Below are 15,471 nucleotides of genomic sequence, written 5' to 3' on the forward strand. Positions count from 1 at the left end.
TACCACTGCATTTTTATATGTTTTGTGTTATAATGACGTTATTTTAATATATTTCATTACATGCAAAAGTGAGCGTCTCCGGCTTGTCAGCGCAGCTGTGTCGGTACCGACACAGACATGTTGCTCCTCCTCACTTCAAGTCGCTGTCATTGACTTTTAACCTGCAAAGGCGGCAGTGCCGCAACATTGTAGTAATTTATGAAAGCCCTTGTGAACATTTCAATAGTTACACATTAAAACAATATTTATTTGCAATTACTCTATTGAACGACCCTGAAGCATGAGCAAACGGGCTGTGTCACTTCGGATCAAAGAGATGCACCCTGTCACTGTCAGCGCAGGGCTGACAGGGCACCCTCCGCTGAGAAGAAAGAGAGGAGAGGAGAGGAGAGGAGAGGGAGAGGGATTGTAGGTCTGTTTGTAAACGGGGCTTCTCTGACAGTCATGTATTTCCCCAAAAACATCTCTTAATGCACGGTAGAGTGCTGTCCCCCCCCAAAAATATTTGAACCTTAGTTTCCAACTTCGAATATGCTTATTTTTACAATAATTTGAATTGTTTTTGAATAGCGAAGTTTGTTCTGACAGCCCTAGTACAGTGTTGCCAACTTAGCGACTTTGTCGCTATATTTAGCGACTTTTCAGACCCCTCTAGCGACTCTTTTTCAAAAAAGCGACCAGCGACAAATCTAGCGACTTTTTCTGATGTTATTGAAGACTTGTGGAGACTGTTGTGAGAGCACGTATCATTCTTATTCTTCTCAACGGGCAGCGGATGCTACCGTGGNAGGTCTGTTTGTAAACGGGGCTTCTCTGACAGTCATGTATTTCCCCAAAAAACATTTCTTAATGCACGGTAGAGTGCTGTCCCCCCCAAAAAATATTTGAACCTTAGTTTCCAACTTCGAATATGCTTATTTTTACAATAATTTGAATTGTTTTCGAATAGCAAAGTTTGTTCTGATAGCCCTAGTGCAGTGTTGCCAACTTAGCGACTTTGTCGCTATATTTAGCGACTTTTCAGACCCCTCTAGCGACTCTTTTTCAAAAAAGCGACCAGCGACAAATCTAGCGACTTTTTCTGATGTTATTGAAGACTTCTGGAGACTGTTGTGAGAGCACGTATCATTCTTATTCTTCTCAACGGGCAGCGGATGCTACCGTGGGCTCCTCTCTCGCCCCAAATCACTCACAGACGGCCCCAGTCCTCCCTACCAGCAGCAGTCAGAGCAGGAGACGTTAACCCCTCCACGTCCAGACTGCAAATGAATCGCGCATGCGCAGAACCGCCGCTGGCTGATCCCTACCTGGTTTATAGTCAGGGTGGGATGTAAATGTAAAATTTTCTTTGTCTAATATAAATCACTGAAAGAAGGTTCATTTGTAGTTCTAAACATATTCAAGGTGTTTTTTTACTCAGTTTTTGTCTCTCCCACGACGTTATTCCTCTCTTTTACAGCAGACATTACAATTACATGCATATGGACAATTATGCAATTTAGGCGATGACGTCATTTAGCGACTTCTAGCGACTTTTAGGACAGCCAATAGCTACTTTTCTTACTGAGGAGTTGGCAGCAGTGCCCTAGTGTGTTCATGGTAATGAAGTAACATGCCACCTACTGCAACGGTGTGGCTCATTGGTGTGTTTTTAATGGTTTTTCAATGGAGCGCTATGCCACAGAGAAAGATAATGTATCAGGCTTTAATACACACAGGCTTTAATACACACACTATACTTGTTAGTTAAATACATTCTGTGTTTGTTTGGCACTGCACATAGGATTTGTTGATAAGAAAAATAAAGGATGCCACCCCTTAATGTCTTTAGTTTCTGCATTCTTCTCCTTTGCCATACGACAAAGATGGCAACAGAGACAGAAATAGAAAAGGGAGCAGAGGATGAGGTAAACAGTGTGAGCAAGAAGACAAGACAACATTTAAACACTAAAAAACACAGCGAGGAGTGGAGGAATGACTGTGGCAGAAAAATAAAGAAGATTCTGCATCATAGAGCTGCCTTTAAACTTTTCCCTCCACAGGGAAGACAAGGCGTTGCTTCTCCCCCGAGGAGTCGAATTCCTTGGCCTACTTCCACCAAACAGGCCTCGCCTAGCACTGCAGTGTGTCTTAACTGACAATTACACACATCTACTGCATCTCTACTGATGCAAGAATATTTGTGAGGCATGTAACAATATGCAGTGAATAAGCAGATGCACCTACAACATTTGCAGTGAAGTACATGCACCTCACAGCTTGGTATGTTTTTTTTTCACTGTATGCCATTTAATGTCTAAAACATTGGTTTGGATATTATATAATATCTAAAAGTTATCATTTGATGTATCTGCCAAACTGTTTTGTTTCTGCACAAGTATGCAATCATTATATAATGCGTCCTACTTAGTGTATTTTTGTATTTTGAGTTATGTATGCATCTCACTTGCCGATTTTAAAATGTGATGTGTATTATGTAAATGTAACCCCTTGACATGCACATTTCCCCTTTTTCCCTTAAGTAGCTTTCACTATCTGCCAGTTTCAGATATATTCTGTATCATGTTGTTCCAGCTCTTCATTGGCGCTCTATGATGTTTAAACTGAGTGAAATATTCAGACTCGAGACTTCACGTTTTTTATGGCTGCACCCTTCCATCAAGCTGAAATATTCAAGATGCACTCATTTTATACACATTTCCCCAAAATTCAGCCTGACATATTTGATATCTTTGGAAACTTTGGGATCTCAACCAGAATTTTAAATTACGTTTTGTGGGTTTGAACAATGTTTTGGTAACACAGCGTGAGTTTGTAACAACCGGACCACAAGCATGTCAGAGAGATTTCAAATTAAAGGGTTAGTGTGCCCGATTTACAATAGGTGTGTTCAGATGAAACACAAGGAGAAATTTAAATGCGAGAAAAGATGCGAGCGGGCCCAGGGCGGCACAAAGTGAGGTGGAGACACGTCAGGTTGAGTTGAAAGTGTTTCAGTTTGATCAAAAAATGTGTGCTTATCCTGGAGCCTTTATGAATCTGCTCCATGAATGTACAGGGACAAGAAAAGCAGAAACTTGAGAGTTCCAGTCATAGTCCACCATAGACACAAAGTCAGTGCATATTATTCTTTGTGAACATATTTTTACACTAGCATACCTTAAGTAAGGGGTCTTAGGGGTCTCCAGACATAAATTGTTTTTAAATGCACTTGCCAAGATTTCTGTCTATTGACTATTATTTATTATATATCTCGCTATATATGTTGATTTATTTGGTTATACGTCATATTATACCCATTTTTCTGTTATATATTATGATACATTTCATCAAATATAATACAGTATAGTATGGGAATAATAAAGTATTCTATTCTATTTTATTCTACAGTATGCTAAAATGCTGCACTAAACTATATGCTGAACTATGTGACTACCTTTCACTTTAGACTACGGTATATCTCATATCCTATATTAATATAATAACAAAATATGTATACTATATTGTGTTAATATGTCACACTGATTTTTGCATCATTGACGCTGGGGATCGACAGAAGTTTTATCTTATCTTAATACAATACATTGAGGTGATGGACATTTTGTCTGTGCTAATAGCCACGAAAACTGTATTCAATTTTTACCAGTTACTGAAGATAATACAAAGACTTCTGTGACCATTCTCCTTGAGAGTCCTGTCTACTGGAGAAAGTCCTTGTGTAGAGTTGTGGTAGAGTTGGGTCAATTTCCAGTTTTGCCAGTCTGTTCCAGTGTACGAACTTGACCCGGTTTGATTTAATACAAACCGGTTGAACCGACATTTGTCATTATGACACGTTCTGGCAAATTATAGCCTACATAAGCAACCTGTGCTGAAAGCGCCATGGCGCTAAATCCAACTTTTGTCAGATGTTTCTTGATATTCCTGTTGCTCGCTTTAAAAATGCTGCAATGATAGAGCTGTCAATCTTGCAATCTGTCACTGTCAGCACAGGGCTGACAGGGCACCCTCTGCTGAGAAGAGAGAGAGGAGAGGAGAGGAGAGGAGAGGAGAGGAGAGGAGAGGAGAGGAGATGGATTGTAGGTCTGTTTGTAAACGGGGCTTCTCTGACAGTCATGTATTTCCCAAAAAAACGTCTCTTAATGCACGGTAGAGCGCCGTTTTTTGTTTTGTTTTGTTTTTTTCAAAATATTTGAACCTTAGTTTCCAACTTCGAATATGCTTATTTTTCGAATAGCAAAGTTCGTTCTGACAGCCCTAATGGATGAGGAATGGCTGATTCATGGAAATGAAATGAGTAATTACATGTACAACACCTCCTTATTTTACTGCAAAAACGAAAATAAGGTGGTGGCTGGCTGGAGGGAGATTGCCAAGGAGCTGAAAGTTTCTGGTAAATGACAAGCTAGGCTTCTTGCTGTTGGCTACATTGTACGTCATTCCATTAAATATCACAATATAAAACATGTGTTTTCTGTTTTTAAAAGTACAAACATAGGAGGATAGCAAGTACTTACCCATCTTTTAAGAGGTTACCTCTCCAGTCTGATCTCGAGCGCACGACTGATAGGTACTTGGTTTGTTTACGTAACACAACAGAAGTGCATATTTAACAGATTTAATGTGGATGCAATATGAAGTGATAATCGGACACTCCTTTGCCATTAGGACATAGTGTGCCAGGAGTGACTGCTGAGTCAAGTGTGACTAGATCTAGTGGTAAAATTTGGTATACCAGTCTGATTGCGTGTTGACTCTATATCAAACCTATTTGAAAACCCTTATATGTGCATTATCTAGAGTAACAGGCAGATAGTTGTTGTATTGTTCAAAAGCCATTTGTCAAAGCTGTGAGCACCACATCCGAAATTCCTTTCACCTCCATTGTATCAGGTTTGAGATAGAAATCTCACAGAGAGATACTCAACCTTTGGGCAGATAATACTAAAACTTTCTTCATGGTTTGACACCACAAGATGATAATACTTCGGCTTAACAAACCCATAATCGTCTGGGAGGTCTAGAATAATACTATTTCGAGTTTAGATGTAAAAGCCCATTCCAGAAACAGACCAGCAGTCCCTCTCTCTATTGAACAGACAAAAGCAGGTTGTAGGTTCAGCAGTGATGTGTGCTTACCAAAGCTCCAGCTTCACTCTCCTCCCGTCCAGAAGAATGGTGGTGGTTTTATAATCAATACCTAGACAGAGAGAGGGCAGACAGAGGCAGGCATTAGGCAAATAGATGCATCAAGAAGGCCAGCATCAATCAAGATTACAATACCGCAGTCAGAGACAAGCTGACGCTCAATAAAATGACTCATCATCTGTTTGAGCCACTTAAACTGAATCACAGTGAAAATCTTTCCACAACACATCACAGAGAACTGTGATTAGCTCTGAAAAATAAGACAACTGTGTATTTATGGATGACAACATAAAAGATATCACAGTGGAGATCTTTCAGTTTGCCCTGAAAATAACATTTTTATCACGTCAGTTTTTTTGACTTGTTTTCATCAAAGGTAACAATTAGGCAGAGTCCCTCCCCATTCCTACTTTTCACCAATATCGCTAAGTTACAGTGAAGAATAACCTCTGCTTGTTCTTTCTCCTTTAAAAGTGTCTGTTCTGCTCTGAAATTCAGGCTGTCTTCTCTCTAATTTCTACCTAATTCTTGGTTGGTAAATACCCATGTCATATTTATTTAGTTGCTAATAACAATGCAACATAAGACCTATTAATAAAATCCAGCAGAATCTTTTAAGATGTCTACTCTGTAATCTTTGGACTTGTTTTTTTCTTAATTAGATTTTATTTCAATTTCAACGCTGAAATATGAAATCCATGATATTAGAGGATAACTTCGGTATTTTTCAACCTGGGCTCTATTTCCCCATGTGTATGTGTGCGTATGATTCATGGGTACCACTCTTTCTAAAATTGGTTCAGTATTGAGCCATGAAACGAGCTAAAACGGTAATGGGGGCAAATGCGTCCCGTATAAACGTGCTTTTTTTCGCCACTGACCGGTTCAGATCGCCAGTGCTATCTCTGTAAATAGCATATGGTAGCGGCCCTGGGGCAGTGGTGAGTGTGAATGAGTGGAGTCAGCTGTCAGTCAGTGTTGGAGCAGAAAGGCGGAAGTTGTCCCCGCTTGGTAATGTAAATGAGCTGTGAACTGTGAACAACGGAGGCTGAAGTTTTCAGCCTCAAACGGCTAAGGCTACATTAGCTGAAGACTGCAGACAAATCAGATATGTTTCTCAATTTGGTTGTTTAAGACACTGTCCGCATTGTTTACATTAGTGATGCGCGGGCCCACCCGTAACCCGCGGGTCTCGCGGGTTACCCGTGGGTCAGGTTGGGTCAGGTCAAGAAATGTTCACTTTATTGGCGGGGCGGGTGGGGCGCGTCATTAAAGATTACATATGTCGGATATAGCCTACTTGTTAACAAAACTGTTGTAGGTTAGGTAAATGCACGTTATGTAACGTAACCTGAGACGTGACGTCACAAAAGCGCCAAGCAGCGGCCACAACAAACCAGAATCAATGAAGCGGTGAAGATGGAAGAAGTGAGGGAAAGATTGCGGTGGGGAGAGTACAGAGTTAAAAGAAAAGAAGGCCAAGCTGCTAAATCTCATGTTTGGGACAATTTCTGTGACGTAGTTAGTGCAGCAGACGACAGCAGCATTGGCTATGTGAAGTGCAATTCCTGTGATAAGCTATACAAGCATGAGAACCACAAGACAGGTAAGTTAATAGCGGCGGGGGCGGGTTGTGAAAATAGATGCGGTCGTGCGGGATGGAGCGGGTCAAATTATTTCATAAATGTGGGACCCGTGGGTTGGAAAAAAACGCGACCCGCGCATCACTAATCTGCATGGGTTGCTGTGTGATGTAGGCGGCAGTAACTACGTAGCAACGTACCTACCGCCTACCACACAACTACCAAACAAGTTGCAGTTATTTATTTCAATTTATATCGGCATTTGTCCACAGACTGTTGTTCTACATGCCGTCCTGCGTAGCGCTCTGCTAGAAGAAGCATACATTCTGCTCAGCACTTCTGTTACTCTGGATTTGATGTTGTCGTTATGTGTTGCTCGTGATGCAAAAGACACTTCGAATTTCAATTTAAGCGGCAAGAGTGTCCTGACTGAGACTTTTTTTTGTGCTGTCCAGACCTTCCAAAATTAATCCGGATACAATATGAATATGGAAAGGGGATTTGAGCTGGTAATCTTAACAAGGTGGAACAGATCTTTGTTCTGGCCAGGTGCTTAGCTCACTACTGACAAACCTGTCTGACTGCTACACCTGTCGCCCTGCTGCTCCATGTCTCGACATGTTCACCTGAGTCTGCTCGCCAGGTTCTTGTGGTTTTCAGTGAGTCTGGTATCACCTGGGGCCAAACTGGTGAACCACTGGATAAATAGTGTTTTCCACCCCCTTACAGATGTTTATCTTCTACTCCACAGTTTTATGTATGAGTGTGTAGAACTGTGCCTCAACATGCTAACCAGTTACATACTGTTTTAATGTCAATTCCATCAAGACAAGAGTTATTAAACTGTTCAGGACATGGTAAATCTTTGTGTTTACTGGCTGCTCTCAAAGGAAGGCTGGTCATTTTTTTTATATATATATTTTTATCCTCAACAAATTAAAAAACAACAACAACAACAAAGTACAATGTGTTTCCAAAGCCTGATGCATCTTCTTCCTTTGCGCCACAGAGCTCCATTGTTGTCTAAAAACCATTAAAAATACATCAACGAGCCACACTGTTATGTATTAATCCACCACTGAAAATAGTCCCCTACAAAAACACAATCCCCTCGTTTTGGTTGATACAAACTACACTACGAGGCTGTTCTAAGAAATTGCTGACCCTTTTTAAATGTTAAACTATGTATTTGCGAGTTGTTTTTAAAGATTTGAGTCTTCAGAAGGAAACCAATGGGCTTGGAGCTGAGATCCACAGACACAAAGTCAGAAAGTGTTGAGAAACAGATTAAACATTGTTAGTTTTGGGCTTTTCATTGTTGGCAATGACGTAAATATAGATCAACACCTTAACTTAAATAATGAGCACTCGCTAAGTCTGAAAAGAATGATTTCATGATGATATTCATAATTCATTCGTAATTATTTTGACTATGAATTATTTTAAATTGTAAAAAGGAGAAAAGTAAGTTGCATTTCCAGCAGATCTGAGAAACATATACAAACGAGCAAGTTGTTGTTTTTTTTGACAAACGACACTGACTAATTTTCACGCAATGTATCATTCCACATCTAGCTTTGACCTTCATGCCCACACTCAACAAACCCATGCACCACCACCAAATGGATGTATTATTGAAGAGAGACCACTTTTAACTGGAAACCGTCAGCTTTAACATTAAACATTAAGACTGCTGGGAAAAACAGGCATCAATATCTCAGTAATGTTTAAAAACAGGGCAGCCAAAGAGCGAGCCTTCCCAGTTCCCAGACGCTCACACATGACTGCATCAGCCTCTGGCAGGTAGCAGCTGCTTGGCTAACAAAATTAGCAATATCTTCCAATTTTCCAGGCAACATAAAGCTGCTGCCGAGCTAAAGTGCTGAGCTCAGTCTAACCTAATTGAATTGGAGTGAGTGCGGGACTTCGTACCAAGTGCTTCCTCTCCTCTCGTTGCCAGGGCTCACTTAGATATCCCAGATAATCAATAGCTTCTGTGATGTCTCTGACGTGTTAGCTGAACACTGCTGCTTCTATTCCGGGAGTCAGCTTACTTTGTTTGTTCTTTGGATGCACTCAGATCTGTGCGAGGCTTAAAATGTTCAGCTTTTGTTGAGGCTGTACCAGAGAGGCACTGAATTAACTATGTGGTAATGTTTCAGATGATGTTATTATGTCACTGTAAGCCTTGGAGTGGGTGACACGGCTGAAATCCTCCTAGTATTGGTTTCTCTATTGACTTTCTATGTAATATATTACTTATGGAAACACTGACCAGAAAGGTATGTCTATTTAATTAATCTACTAAATGATTTGAACATAAACATATGACCAGTGAATATGAAAAACATATAGATGTTGTGAGGGAAAAAATGAAACAGGGAGGAAAAGAAATACAGAGGAGAGTGCAGAACATCTGATCTGACAGCAGTGAAACTACAGTTACAGCTAAGCTCTGTGGTAATATTGAACAGTCAGTGTCTGTGCATCTTTCAAGAAGATTAGACCAGGTTAACCTTTTCATTTACCTATCAATTCACTGTCTTATACACACACTGTAAAACCCTCTCTCCTTCAGGAGGGCAGTACAGGGGGTTATCTCTGAGCTGGCATGCATCCAGCAATGACTGTTGTCTGTGGATATGGCACTGTCAAAACAGCCAGTCCATTGCCATAGGGAAACAATGGACTGCCGTGCCTGCGTGACCCCTGGGGAATATCCCATTGTTGCTGAATGAAAAACAGATTTAAGAGTCTCACTTGTCTGCCAGCTGTACTCAAATGCATCTTTTCAATTTTGCATTTTAATTGGCTTCACCCCATCAAGCCTGATGTTATCTGATGGCTAACAGCAACAGACTATGAAATTCAAAACCTTATCACAGTGGGAAAAAGTTATCTGGAGATCCCCTTAGAAATTATCTGCAACCCAAACAGACCAATGTTCCCTCCTAAAGCCTCCCAAAGCCCACTTTAGTATCAGTTAGGGTTAGTTAATATAAAGATACATGCAGCGAGACAACAGAGATTCTGTTATACCAACAATACTGAGAAAGCAATCCCTAAAATATCTCTAGACATATTAGGCCATTGTAAGTAACACAGAAATTAATGTGCAGAAATGCTTTACAGTAACTCATAAATTAGTCTTGCCACCAGACAATCAGAGATCTCCGCCTTCTGATAGTCTGGGGACACTCCTTTCTAAAGTGTGTTTAACACACCGGAGAAAACGGCCGGCAACAAAGCAACGCCTCTTGCATTTTTTAAAAGGACACGCCCTCCTGGAAATGTGCGCTCCCCCTTTTCTCGTCCGCAAGGAAACAAACACACAGAGAGCTTGAAAATGGATGCCGAGAGATTTAACTCCTTTTTATCAAACGTGTGCTCAGTCCACAAGATTGTGAAAATGAAGGGCTTACAGCCTTTGTTTAAAACTTTTAACGCAGTCGGACTATGTTTACGAGCACAAGAGTTCAGCGAGCCACTGAAGGACCGCCCTGCAGCTTTACTATTGGTTCTGCAACGTAGGGAGTTTTTTTAAACTCTGAAATTGTATCCGCCCATCTAACCACAAAATCAGGGAGAAAGTCATCAGTCTTTAGTTAAGCAAAGCGTCGTATGTCACAGACATATTTAAAAAGGAAAATTAATTTGCAGTTATATGACTTGTTACTATTCTGATTAGTGGAACCAAATTTCTGATCAATAAAACACAATCAACGTGGAGGAAATGTAACAGACCAACTGCTGTCCTATCATAGCCTGAGGACAATGCCGTCCAATCAAAATCTGCCCTTCTGTCCCGATTTTCTCCTCTTAAAATATTTAGGTTCCTCACGAGCGTCCTCCTTCTCTCCACCCTAATCTCTCTTTGCCAGAGGGATGAAAATCAATAGCGGAGCTTCTGTCTGCACAAACATCCCAGCTGAAGCGTGTTCAGCTGCTTTCCACTCTGCCCTCCATATTTAATGAAGCTGTTTGAAGGCTTTTGATCTTGTTCGCATCAATTAGAACGTCTTCCTCTTTGAGAGACTCTTTGGCCGGGCTCACAGTTTGTCTTTGGAGGAATGAAATGTTCTCCATGGTTTGGTGCTCAGAAACTTCAACACAAAGGTGACGTCCACTCATCTTTAAATCACAGCCACACTAATGCAGATAAAAATGAAAAAGCTATTTAAGTGTCAAATTGAGTTTCATCTAGGCCTGGGCAGCAATATGGCATTTTAGTCTGGGTGGAGCTGTGACCGCACCGTGGTCACCTGATGCACCACTTGGGCTCTGATGCTCTCCTCTGTCTGCAATCACCACTCTGTAGCTTCGCTCAATGATGACCTCCCTCCCTAAATCACCAACAGTTTGGCTTTTAGTGAATGTGGGTGTCTGAAAACACACATGACCTGGGAAGGTCTTCACGCTGCTGCCAAATGCCACAAGGCAGCATCACCCTTCAGCAGAATTCATTAGATAAGCACTGGTGAAAAGAGCTCATCCTGCTGACTGATGTTTATTTCATGAACAGTTTTTGTCATCCTAAGGGGAGGAGATGAAAATCTTCTTCATCTGAAAAACTAAATGAATACATAGGGAATCATTTATGACAGTATCTCTTAATAAATGCAGCTCACATGCACGTTTTAGCTTAAAGAAATAAGTGACTGAGCAGCTTTTATTCCACTATTAGTGCTTTAAAGTGGAGAAGAGAGTCAAATGCATGTGAAGATGTACTCGCTTCTTTTTGTTTTGCTGTGCCCCTCATTACTGTTCCTTAAAAAAACCAAACAACCTATTTTGCATAATCCGAGTGATTCCAGTGATACAAGATTTATTCACCACATCTTTAAGGACCAGCCCATGAGTTTTTGCATGTTTAGGCCAATTAACAAAATGAATATATTATCGAAATTACTCACTGTTTTCAAAGGAATAATATTGCAGTTTAGTGCTTTAAAATTGTGGGGGGTTTTGTGCCTACCGTGCAGCCATTGGTTCATCTCATTCTAATACACTATTAAATTAATTTGCAGAAATTTTAAAGTTGCCTAAATCGAGGTATTCCAGCACAGATTACATAATGCCTTCTCATTACTCATAAAGCCCTCCATAACCAGGCCCCCTCCTACCTCACCGACCTTCTCCACTGCCTCACTCCTTCCAGCAGTCTCCGCTCCTCTGATGCCAGCCTCCTGACTCCACCCCTCAGGACCATGCACCAGACCTGGGGTGACAGAGTCTTCTCCATAGCCTCCCCCTCCCTCTGAGACTCTCTCCCCATACACATCTGAGACTGCACCGACCTGAATGATGTGTGAATGATGTTGTGTGTGTTTTACTCTATTCTATTTTATTATCTTTTAACTAATGTTAAGTGTCTTTGAGCAATATAAAAAGCGCTCTATAAATAAAATGTATTATTATCATTTATATTGCACTACACAATGAACAACATAAAAAAGGTTGTTATTTAAGTTAAGTATTTTTCATATGTTGATTATACTTGGGTGACACACCCAAATGGATCTACTTATTTTTTTGTTGGTATTTTTACATGTAATATTCTTTTCTTTCCTTTGGAGAAATGCAATTAAAGCTGCCAATTATTTAAAACAGTAAGGCAACAGCAAAGCAAACTTATATGTACAGGAGCAGGAGCAACATGTCATTTATAATGACCAAGCCCTATGACCGTTGATGTTTTGAATGGAGCTTTGAATCAATGTTGTCATATTTTACACTGCCATCACCTTAAAAAACAAACTGAATCCTTAAGAGAATCCTCAGTTTGTTCCACTGTAATAAATGAGTTTCTCTTTAACTTTCTTCAATGAGTAAATGTAATTTATAGTGCTGTTAGATTGCTGCTAGACTGCCCTATTAATACCAGTGCATGCCTCCCATTTTTTTTTTTACAGCAAAATAGAGAGCAAACGTTTTTTGACCGCAGTAAAAATGTTGTTTTCTGAAAGGCTGAAGCCCAACAAATATGGACTGAAGCAGAATATTTCATTAGATACTATTCAGCCCAGCCCTACCAAGCCATGTCACAAATAAAGGCTTTTTATTATAAAAAGTATGGAAAAGTCACTTACATAACACATATGAGGAAAATATAAAACACTATGAAAAAATGGTTTCTTGGGATATATGGTTTGTATTAAATAGAAAAACACTGTTATGGTCCTATAAGAACTGTCTTTTGATTTTTCCCTACCCTATCTGTTCCTCTTCGGGGCTTCCCTTTGATGGGAGTGTGTGAGTATGTGTGCACAGAAGCCACAGACCACCAGTTTACTGCAGCAGCAGCGGCTGCAGTGATCAGGCAGTGGCGGTCAGCCCCAGAGCAATAGCAGTGAGAGCCAGGTGATCTGAGCTTCTGCACCCAGGGAGGGATCACCTGACTGGGCACAGCTCCACCAGTTTTCCCCTTCATAGCATAGTCGAAGGAGTTAAACAAGCTTGTGTGCCTACTCTAAAGTAACAAATATATTAAGCAATTGTAATCTAATTCAATCTTCAAATCAAACCTACAGTAGATTTAAAAATACATACAAGTACCAAGGCGCATTGCTATAGTTGGGTTAGCAGCCTCCATTATTTTTGTAGTTGGACACCACTGAAGTTGTTAAGGGAAAAAGGAGGAACCACCATCACACGAGGATGTGGGTTGGAAAATATTCAGTGTTCAGTGTACCAAAGTGTAGGTCTAAAATCTATTGTCTGGTTATTAAATTCAGAGGTCATGAAAACTGTTGTTTAGCAAGTGAAATTCAACAACAATCCACATACAGTCATGACTGCCTGACTCACTTCCATGTCAATGCTCTGTGTTATCAGTGTCAGAGAGCTCATTGTGCGTCTCCACAGTCCACACAGCAAAATGCACAGCTAGTACGTTCAAGACTTTTCTGATGAGCCAGCATGACATAACACAAGGAGCTCATCATCACAAGAGGACAAAACTAAGCCAGCAGCTCCCAATCAGCTGAAAGAAAAGTGACTCACCACTACTGTAAGCATATGGAGACTCGGCCGATCCATCCTGCAGGCTGTCCAGGATCTCTCCTTTGCCCACATCGCTGTCACCGACCAGGAGGAACTTGAGCAAGTAGTCATAGCTTTTCACTGGGCTGCCCTGGCTGCCCATTGTATCTCACATCTGAGCCCAGGGGCTGAAGATGAGTGACTGTAGACTTCCCCCTTCAACACAAGGATGGATAACCCCCTTGTATGTTATTCTACTCACTTGAATCAAAACAAAGACTTGTTATGCCATGAACTTGCTGAGCAGTGTATCCACCAGCATAAAGTCCTTGTTTTGCCTGGCAACTTTTAACAGTCCTCCAAACTGTGAGCAATTTTCAGATTAAAAAAGGTCCAGTCTCACAGGAATGTCCTCCTTGAAAAACAAAGTGGGTGCCAGAAATGTGGTTCTGAAGAGCAAAACATCCTTATTACTAAAAGTAACGGTAAGAAAAAAAATACAGATTGGTAATAGGTGGTGCTCAGTGGGGGTGGGGGTTAATTAATGTAAACAACTGGTACTGTCTTTCAAACTGATCTCTGACAGCTTATAAATAACCTGACACTAAAGATACTTAAAAAGACGTTATCTTAAGTGACAGATTAAGATCTATTTGAAAGAAAAAGCACAGGCAAAGTCTAACTAAAGCTGTATCCGGACGGGATGACTCTTGTAGGCTTGGTGGTCTAACGTTATGTGGGAAAGAAAAACATGCTTATTGTCTTGAATGCTAAGTATAACGAGCCCCTTTTCAAATTTTGTAAGCAGATATCCTTGCTGAGATATGTTTTCTATAAGCAAACAAACTGCCTAAGCTACAGTCTGTGTTTTTGTTCCCATTTAAGAGAAGCTCTATGGCTAAGTTAACAGGGGAACAACAAGCTAGCCCTGCCTGAGAGCTAGCCAGCTAGTTTAGCTATTAGCACTGGCGCTAACGTTGTCAAAGCAGTTATCGGACACGATACGTATTAAAAGCCACTGTCACTGGTTATACATTATGCTGTACACTGCCACATATAACGTTGCCTTTTACAACCCCACTTCCCACTGGATAAAAAGACTTGGTATTTGAAGCTAAATGCTAACTTAGCTAGCGCAGCCCGTAGCTCAACTTCAACCGACGTCTGTGTGATTTCAGGCCCCCTTGTCTTTCTTTAGTCCGGGATGACAAAGATTCCTGCAACTTCACTGCGTTATATCCAGAAAATACCGATATCCGCTGGGAAATCAAAAGCCCGTAGCCTTTTTACGTCCAGTCCAAATCTCTGTAGGTGTACTCAGTAATCTCAGTCCGTGATTTGTCCATTTTTCTCCATTATATTCAATCATAATCACAGCCGTGGCTCCTCAGTATCGCACAACAACACTAAATGTACTGCTGACAGATCGGCTGATCGCCACTGCTGTCCCTGCGCTGGTTCCCGCCCTCTCTCTCAAAGACCCGCCTCCTTATGCATATGATTGGACGGTGAGTTACGAGGGTGGAATGCATTGGCTAAGCAAAACGTCTATCAAAGACTGCTGTCAACAACACGCAGATGGTGAGGGGAATGTGGATAACAAAGATGATTCATTTCTCTCTGAGTACATACAGAACAATGGCAATCATCTAGATAAAACATGATTAAATTAAAGCTCTGAAATGTTTTTTTTTTCTTAAAGTAAAATTCTGACTTTCAGAGAGGGCCTCCTGCAAAATTAAAGACACACTCTTGGGGG

General features: G+C 40.8%; 1 protein-coding gene across 1 annotated transcript in view; it reads right to left on the minus strand.

The window, feature by feature from the left end:
- The window catches only part of LOC126405706 (ras-related protein Rab-40C), a 31,580-nt gene extending 16,454 nt beyond the window's left edge, over nt 1–15,126 (minus strand). The window contains exons 1-2 of the mRNA XM_050069578.1: nt 13,734–15,126; nt 5,140–5,200 (exon numbers count right to left, since the gene is read on the minus strand). Coding sequence (XP_049925535.1) covers nt 5,140–5,200; nt 13,734–13,875 — 203 coding nt within the window. The 5' untranslated portion in view covers nt 13,876–15,126. The remainder of the gene's footprint in view (nt 1–5,139; nt 5,201–13,733) is intronic.
- Nucleotides 15,127–15,471: the final 345 nt, after the last annotated feature.

Source organism: Epinephelus moara, chromosome 18 (assembly GCF_006386435.1).
Source record: "Epinephelus moara isolate mb chromosome 18, YSFRI_EMoa_1.0, whole genome shotgun sequence".
NCBI lineage: Eukaryota > Metazoa > Chordata > Actinopteri > Perciformes > Serranidae > Epinephelus > Epinephelus moara.